Source organism: Carlito syrichta, unplaced genomic scaffold (genome assembly GCF_000164805.1).
Source record: "Carlito syrichta isolate Samal-C Ts95f unplaced genomic scaffold, Tarsius_syrichta-2.0.1 Scaffold307034, whole genome shotgun sequence".
Lineage (NCBI taxonomy): Eukaryota > Metazoa > Chordata > Mammalia > Primates > Tarsiidae > Carlito > Carlito syrichta.
Genome location: NW_007251130.1, coordinates 75,550 through 85,207, shown reverse-complemented (window position 1 = coordinate 85,207; position 9,658 = coordinate 75,550). Strand labels below are relative to the sequence as shown.

General features: G+C 43.0%; 1 gene segment (V, D, J or C); it reads left to right on the top strand.

Annotated features, from left to right (window-relative positions):
* Window positions 1–2,020: 2,020 nt before the first annotated feature.
* Window positions 2,021–9,658, top strand: part of LOC103266163 — a 10,270-nt gene continuing 2,632 nt past the window's right edge. The window contains 1 exon segment of the V gene segment in view: window positions 2,021–2,147. Coding sequence covers window positions 2,021–2,147 — 127 coding nt within the window.

Sequence of the window (9,658 nt, the reverse complement as noted above, 5' to 3'; positions counted from 1 at the left end):
CATATATAAGATACATATAATACAAATGTATGTGTATCTGTGATATAGATATAGATATATACATATTTATGTAAAGAAATTGAGTTATGCAATATGGGACTGGCAAGTCTGAAATCCAAAGGGCAAGCTCAATGTCTGGATATTGAGATGAGAATTGATGGTGTAGTCTTTATTCCAGATTTACTCAGAATGTTTTTACATGTTAAGTGGAAGCACAAAGGTCAATAAAATGATCTGAATCAGACTTTGGAGATGAAAACTGTGATGTCTCAGATAAAAAATACAAGTGGTAAGATTAACAGAAGATATGACAATTCTGAGAAAAGATGACAATTTGATGATATAACAGACACTGCAATATAAAAGAAAGCTGCAACAAATTAAAACACCAGAGAATAAAAGCTCAGAGATGACTTAAAGCAAAGTAGTAAGGATGTAATTTACATTCCTAAAGGAGATAAAATGGGGTGGAGCAACAGAAAACTATTTAATAAGGAATAACCAAATATTTTAAATTTATTGAAAACTTTACATTCACAGTTGAAAAGTTCAACAAACCTCTAATAAGAGAAATGTAAAATGAATTTTTTTTTGTTTTTTTGAGTTGACTGCTCCACTCTGTCGCCCAGACTGGAGTGCAGTCGCCTGCTGGACTCCGGCGATCCTTCCACCTAAGCCTTCTGAGTAGCCAGAATTACAGGAATTACCCAGCTGATTTTTTGATTTATTGTATAGATGAGGTCTCCCTGCCCAGGCCTGTCTCAAACCCGCAGGCTCAGGCAATCCACTCACCTCAGCCTCCCAAAGGCACGGGATTACAGGCTGAGCCACCGAGCCCGGCTTGTAAAATGAATTTTTAAAAACAAAAATAAATAAATTAAATAGTAAATCAAAACAAAACAAAATAAAAACAAATAAGTAAGAAATGGTCTTAAAAGCAGCTGGAGAAAAAAATGCATTTTATTCAGGGGAAAAGAGTGACAACAGATTCTTAAACAGAATAAATGCTGGCAGGGAGACATGGATTACCATCTTAAAAATACTGAAAGAAAAAATAAATCTTTTTTTTTTCTAACCCAGCGAAATGTCTTTAAAAATGAAAGCTTAATAAAAATATTTTGGATGTACAAATGATGACAGAATTATCAACAGACTCATAATATAAGAAATAAAGCAGAAGAAAAATAATCTCAGATAGATCTGGAATCTAGAAAAATTAGTAAAAAGACCTATACGTAGCAGTTATAGTGGTAAATGTTGAGTTTTTATCATTTAAATCTGTTTAGAACATAATTCACTGTATAAAGCAAAAAAATAACTTGTAATGAATGCAAAAGTAAAATGCTGACAATTATTATGCAAGAAAAAGTTGAAAGAAGAGAGATTGACATGTATTGTAGGTTCTTAAATCACAAGAGAAGTGGGGTAAAATTACCTGAATGTGGGCTTTGATGAGTTACAGATGATAAGATGGAAAAGATTTGTAGATAATAATCCAGATGAAACTAAATCAATACTCAATTTTTTAAAAGATAAAAGAAATGAAGGAACAAATAACAGATGAGACAGAGAAACTAAATGTCAAGATGTCATATCTAAACTATAACAATAGTCACATTCATTGGAAATGGTCTAAATACCATAATTAAAAGTTTTTCTCAGGTTGAATTTCAAAAGAAGGCCCATTATATGTTGCATTATAAAACCTACATTAAAGAAGATACAAAATCATGGTATAAGTTCAGGACAGTTTTCACATCATATTCCTGCATCCCAGTGAGCAGATGCTGATGCACAGCTCCAGAAATGTCCTTGGCCTCTCCCTCCTCCCCCAATGGCCTCTGATACTCAGATCCCAACATCAGAACTGGAGGAAAATGAGAAACACACACATTAAGTCCAAGTGCATGAGGAAGGTCCGGAGACTGGATTGGAAGGAGAGGGAAGGGGTGGTAACAAAGCACTGAAAGTCTTGTGATTAAAGCTTTAATGAAGGGGTTTCAGAGAATGTGCTTCAGACATGGAGACTCATGTCCTTCCTCTGCAAGAATCCCAGTACAAGGATTTCAAAGGTATATCTACTCTGGATGATAGGAACAAAAGCGCCCAGCTCAGGATAATCAAGAGACTCCCAGTTTCATCAAAAGGTAACAAGACTGGTGGAAAAAATCTCCCAGTCCGAGCTCTGAGAGGTGGGGATGAAACACAAATACTAGTGATATTGATGGCTCTGCTGATGGTGATGCTGGTTCACAACAAAGCTTAGAATCAGGAACAGTCAGGTCCCCACTGAGCATGCAGCTTCTCTAAGGTGGCATCAGTTTTGGTTCCTGAGTTTGCAGGAAGCCTGGGTCCCTATATGATGTGATGTATGTGTCTCTGGACCTTGACCCTTTGCAGAGGAACTGCATGTGGCTCTCTCTAATTACAACAGAAGCCAAGGACAAATGATGATATTTCAACCTGGGACACCTTTACAGGAATTGTTCCTGCCCTGCCTACCTGGATGCAACATGTGTGATCTCTCTGTGCTAGTCTGGACAAGGAAAAGTTGGTCACAACTCCACAAAGGAAAGCAGGACTCGTTGGTGGCCTCCCTCTCAGGTGAAAGGTTCTGTGAGGTCACCTGGAGAAAGGGAGCTCATGGGCTGTGTCATTTCCACTATTAAAGGGCAGTAGAGCTACTGTCAGGAGCAGCCAGGAGAGAGGCTGGGGCTTACCAGGTAGAGGCTAGGAGGGAAGCCAGCCTGGGGGTCAACTGGTGCCCAAGGCTCAGTCCTCAGATGGGAAGTTGGAACCGTTTTCTCCATTCTCTCAGGCTGCAGTGACAACGTCCTGAGGGTGAGACTCACACAATGTCACCCCAGGAGACAGACAGGGGCCCAGGAACATGGACAACCTTACCAGAAAAATGCAACTGGGGGAACCTAGGTCCAGGAATCAGTTTTGGCAGCTGCTGGGACTCACTGGGAGACACACCAAAGTTGAGGTACTCTAGGAGGGGAGCACAGTGTGAGAGATTGGTGCTCCAAGGCCCATGACCTTCACCCAGGTTGGCTGCCTGAGTTTCCTGCCCCTCTCAGGGTATCATCTCTTCCTGTCCAGAAGCTCCTGGGAGCTGAGTCCTCTGTCCTTGCACTTCAAGACATGCCCAACCCCTCCCCCTCTGCCTGTCCTTCCACCTCCTACAGACTCTGACCTCAGACTGTAGCTCCTGTGCTCAGATAAGTCTCAGGTAGGCAGGAGGTGGGACATTCAGGGCCCTGATCCCTGGAAGGAGCATCTGCAGCCTCCCCCCAGAGCTCACCCCTGTGCAGAGACCAAGTCCTTGGGACCCTAATGTAGGTTTCTCAGTAAAGTCTGGGATTTTGGTGCTTTTTGCCAGCTTACGCAAAACATTTATGAGGAAGAAATACAGAATGGAAGAGTTGAGGATGCAATTGCTAGAATACTGTGGGGTGGGAAATGTCATAGATGGAGGACATAGATGGCTATTGTGCTCAGTTGTGTCTCAGGGGGGAGAGGCAAGGATTTAGGGCTGTGGTCCCTGGATGAGGCATCCATAGCCTCCTTGAGGAGACTATTCAGAGGGAAATAGATTCTATGTACCTCAGATTACAGCTCTGACTACTGAGCTTTATTTGTGTCATGGACAGGATCTCTGTGACTGAGGGAAAATGAACCATTCACCCACCAGAGCTCACACCCTATTAAAAGATTGTGACCCTAGACTCTCACAGAGACACTGGACACAGAGTTAGTTTCTCAGTGAAGTGTGGGATTTTGGTGCTTTTTGCAAGTTTGCAAAAACACTGATGAGAAAATAAAAAACAGAAGAGCTGAGGAAAACAATTGCTAGTCTAATATGGAATAAGGGATGTCATGGAACAAGACCACATGTGAAATGAGACTAGACATGGTGATGAATCCACTAAAGTATGTGACTGTTCAACAAGCAATCTACAATATAGAAAATGATTAACCATAATCCTAAAGATGCAGAGCCATATTCTAATGAAATGACAAAAATGGAAACAAAAGTGAGTCTGGGGGATCCAAAGAGGAGATGAAGGAGGAGAAAGATGATGGGGCCGTGTTCCACCTGTGCTGAGTCAAGTTTCATCTCTTTTCTCTCAGAAAGGTCCAGCTCAACCTCATGACCAGGATCCTGGAGGGTCACCACCCTGCTGAGGCTGTCCCACAACACACCACAGGCTGGAGGTTGGAGCAGTGGCATGGTGTCAATCCCTAGGAAGGTGACTGTGATCACAGGCCTTGGGTACTATGGTAATTTTCTGACAGAGAAGCACATGGAGGAAGTTGGGGAAGCCACCCTTCTGCCTTAGTCTCCTTTGCTTTCCCCACATCTGGTTTGAGTGACATTCCTCCATGAGGAGCCCCAGAGGATGTACATTCACATAAACACCAAATACTAATTCCCCACAGGGCCTTGGGATTAAGTGAAACTTTGGGAGTCCAGCTGTGCTGTGGGCTCAGGAGACAGAGCTCAAAGTGTCTCACCATGGCCTGGGTCCCTCTCATGCTTACCCACCTCACTCTCTGTGCAGATGTTGCCCCAGACTTGACCCCCACAGGATCCCCAGCTGCTGTGTCCCCAAACCTTGGGCTCAACCCAGACACAGCCCCAGGGTGGGACTCCTGGAAAAGTGTCCTTCATTCTAGCTACCTATTCTTCCTTGCAGGCTCTGTGTCCTCCTGTGAGCTAACACAGCTGCCCTCGGTGTCATTGTTCCCAGGATAGATAGCCACGATCCCTTGCTTTGAACATATACTGGCAAAAATGTACTGCTTTCCAGGTACCAGCAGAAACTAGGCCAGACCTCTATGTTGGTGGTACATAAAATTGCGAGCCACCTCAGGGATCCCTGAGTGATTCTCTGGGCCCAGCTTGAGGACAATGATCACCCTAATCACTAGCAGGGCCCAGGCCAAGGAAGAAGCTGACTATCACTATCTGTCTGGGGATGGCACAGCTTCTCACAGTGACACAGGCAGATGGAGAAGGGAAAAACAAACCCTTTCCCCAAGGCTTGCGTTTGAGACACAAACCCTGTGTCACTCTCTTCTTCCAGTCCTAGAAGGACTGTGGACAAAGCCTTGAGCAGGGCCGGCCCAGTTCACCTGAATCTGAGATCTCCAAGCTTCTCTTCCCTCTAGCCCTCCATGAAGGTTCTGCAGAGAAAATTCACGAGCAGGTTTGAGGCTGGAATCAGCCTGTTTTGTATATCCTTGGCTGGGGTGTAAGTTCTGGATGGAGGGTCTAAGTGGAAGGTGGAATGACAGAGGCAGACATCCATGCAGGCAAAAAAGGCCCAGTTTATTGGGGAACATGTTACAACCATGGCATTCCATGAGGATGGGACCACTGTGGCCTTTTATTTGCTATGAAATAAGTGGTTTGATAAGAGACTCCTTATGAAATACATTTTAAAGATAGGTGAGGCATTTTGAAGTCCAAGAACATGTTTTGGCAGAAACTTTGCAGTCAATGAAAGCAAATCCTTATCTAAAACAAGTGTCTATTAAAATAAGAGCAAATAACTCTCCGTGCCTTGATGGAAGACATCTAACAAAATTAATCTCAACCAGGCACATAACTATTTTCTGCAAAAAAAAGGTATCATAAATGACCTCAGTGCTGCTCTCTGCAGTTGGCAGATGGTCACTCACAGTGGCTACAGCCAGGTCAGCTCTAGTGAGTGGAAATTCACACTGATGAGCTCATGGCTAGCCTACATCCCTGCCACCGTGGGCACTTTGGCATAGAACCCATTGGGAATGACAGCTATGGTTGGATAAGGAGGTTGTCTGGTATCCACAGAGCAAGTCATCCTACCCACCTGATTATTAAAATGACTTTCTTCTCAGGTTAGACTCTGCTAAATAATTGTATAGGAGACAGATTTCTTCATATTCTTTGCATTGGGGAGACCTCTTCACATCTGTTTTATCCAGGCATTTCACATTAACCCTTTAATTGAGTCTCTCCCAAGTCCCTGATCATTCAGTCAAACTATGAGTCACAGCCCATGAAGGAGGAACCTTTTCCCATCTCTCTTGTCATGGAACATTGACTGGGTACACTGTTCAAAGTTCTGCCACTCTAGAGAAATATTCTTCCACCACTGTTGTCCAGAGATGTCCCAGAGGCAGAGGAGGAACTAGTACTGTCCAGCACTGGGTTGTCTGCATGTCCCACAGAGACTTCTGTGAATCAAATCTGAGTGTTTTCTCCTTAGTCAGCTGGTCCCAGGAGTTCCTCAGGGTACCCAGGCTGTGAGTTGAGAGAGAAGGTTATGGGGCAGGGGTTGAGTCATATCTATTTGGTCATCTTTTCATGCTACTGACTTATGCACCCTGATCTGGTCCCTCAGATCTCAGATACCTTCCTTCCATGTGAGGTTAGAACCACTGATAACACCCTCCCCCCTGGGGCTGATGGGTCAGGTCACACCCAGCTCATAGTCAGCTTAGGTCCAATGGTGAGTCCCAAGGTCCCACACATAGCCTCATCAGTCTTTCTCAGACAGAGCATTCTGTTCATACAGAAAAATAAGGAGGGAGAGGCTGCTCATCTGCTTTAGAACTAGGGACACTATGATCAAATAGACCATACCCATGATCTCATAAGATTATTCTGATTCCTTCCTCAGCTCAGCTATGCATTATGGTAACCAACCCACATGACTTTGACTGTAAAGTATCACAACTTGGCCCCTGCCAACACTGGGATCACTTCAGTCACAGTCTTTGAACACAGTTCAAGATTCAGAACTACTACGAGAAATCCATTTTATATTGAGAAATCCTAAAAATTATTATTTCAATTGTGGAAATTTTGTGCATCAAAATGTGAACATAAAATATATTTAAGAGAGAGGGGAAGGTCTTTTATCAAACAACCAAGTAAATTTCTCATTATGAGGATTAAATTAAACCACGATATAGGGCCTATTTGGTAGATCATACAGAGAAAGACATTCACCTGCTGGTCTCTGGATTTTCATAGGCAGTGGAAACAGGCCACTTCTTGGCCCAAATACCCTGAAACAGTCCCTAGAAGTGACAACTCAGCTCAGCCCCTGAGACTCTAGGATCCCATGGCAAGCTGTTATTCTGAACAAAATAAAGCGGAGTGGGTGGACACTGAGGAATCCATCCAGATCCCTCTTCAGGATAACCCATGCAGCATGGTAGAGAATCTTTGACATCTCACCGGCCATGCCAAAGAATGAAGGTGGACCCTGCCTCTCACCATGTGTAAGAATCCACTTCATGGCTCAAACACCTAAGTGTAACAGCAAAAACTACAAAATTTTTAGAACAGTCCCAGGAGTAAACCTTAAAGAAGAATTATTAGGGCAGGAATTCTGGATGTGATATGAAAGCACTAGCAGAACAATTTAAAAAATAGAAATTCTTTAAATGAAACTTTTATTCTTCAATAGACACCACAAAGAAGGCGAAAAGACAGCCTACAGAATGGAAGAAAATGTTCGGCAGTCATATATCTAACAAGGGACTTATATCTACTAAGTAAAGGAACTAATTTTATTTATTTATTTATTTATTTATTTATTTATTTATTTATTTATTTATTTATTTATGAGCCAGGGACTCACTCACTGTTGAACAGGTTGGAGTGCAGTGGCACGATTGTGGCTCACTGTAGACTGAACTCTCTGGGCTCAGGCCACCATTCAGTCTTAACCTCCTTAGAAGCTAGAACTACAGGGACACACCATGACACCTGGCTGATCTGAACATTTTTTTTGTAGTCACGACGTCTTACTATATTGCTCTGGCTAGTCTTGAACTCCTCTGATCAAGCAATTCTCTCGCCTCAGCCTCCTAAAGGTGTGGAAATGCAGGTGTGAGCTACAGTGTCTAGTTCATAAAGAATTATTATTACTTAATAACAAAGAGGTCATTTTAAAATGAGAAAGACTGCTGAATAGACCTTCCTCCCAGGAAGATAAGCACATGGCCAACAAGCAAGTGAGAGTGCTGATCATCAGTCTTCAGGGAAACGCAAATCAAAACCTCTTTGACATACCGCTTCACAGCCACTAGGGGGCCTAGAATAAAAAAGTCAAGAACCACAAGTGTGGATGATGATGGGGAGAATTGGACCCTCATACACCATTTATGAGGATGTACAGTGAGATAGCTGCTTTAGAAAATGGCCTGGCTATTCCTTAAATGATTAAACATAGAGACTCTTATTCAAAAACAAACAAACAAACAAACAATCCAAACAACAGCAAAACTTGAAAAGGTCACTCTAGTTGCTTCCAATCTAAACTATTTTGGTTTTGGGTTTTCTGATCAGCCTGGCCTGGTGCAGGGAGACTCACAGAACAAGTACATGAATATGAAATAGTAGCTTTCCTCCAAGCACTAAAATGGTGGAATAAACCCAAGCATCCGTTAATGGATGGCCTTGTTCCCAGTCCCTGACCCACCCATGTCAAGGCAACAAGATGCCCCTGAAGGCATCTGGAAGAACTGACAGAGAAAAGCTTCTCCATCACAATCCAAAAATTTTTCATAAGGATTTTCTCACATGCCCTCCCCTAGTCTAGGCTTGTCCCAGTGAAATTGGAAGGGATTATTCTTATGCTTTTCTCTCTTCTTCCTCAGTTTACCTTGGGATTATCACTCCTTCTCTCAGCACCTTCCCTTCTGTTAAGTGAACTTCCTGAGTTTTGTGCTCCTGGATCATAAAAGCCTAGAATTTCAGAGAAAACAGTGCTTGGTCACACATATGGGACCCAGACAGCTGATCCAGAACCAGAGACACAGGAGGCATCATGGGCTGCCACAGGGCTGCATGGTGGGCACAGAGAGAAGAGAAGGACCAGTGTTGACTCTCCTGAGAATCTTCACCCCCAGGTGAACTATGGAGTTGGAAGAGGCTGAGCTGGATCCACCTGAGTCTCACTTAGTCCTGCCTCAGCAGGCAGGCAACAAGATGTGCTAAGCAGCTACCACAGTGTATGATTTATTACCCAGAAATTCCCCTTACCACACCTGACTGCACATCTCTCCTACCATCAAATTCTTCAGCTTCAAGAAAATGTTACATGGTCCTGAATTGGTTTTGAATCTTAGACACATATACCAGTCTCTTCCCCAATGTACTGTGACTCAGTCCTTCCACTATACTTCCTGAGACTTAAGAGTTCATCCTGTCCTGAGAGAGTTCCAGAGACTCCTCTTCAGGATGGTCACTAGACTTGCATTATAAAATGGTCTGTCTGCCATTCTCTGTCTAAATATTTGTTAATTACCTGTAAGCTCTTCCATCTGTAGGTTTATTTTAGTATCTTTATCATTATTAATTGATTTTATTTGTATTAATTATTTCTCTAAGTGATCAGGAATGATTCTTCAGTGAAATCACACAATAACATGCATAAACAAAGAACTTATTTTTCTCCTCACAAAATAAGTCTGACATATGATGATTGTTGTTTTCTAGATACTCCTCATTTCCCAGAAGAAACCAGGATATTTAAAAGTCTCTGTTGCCAGGCTCAGTGGCTCGGCCTGTAATCCCGCGCCTTTGGGAGGCTGAAGTGAGTGAATTGCCTGAGCCCGCGGGTTCGAGACCCGCCTGGGCAGCGAGACCTCA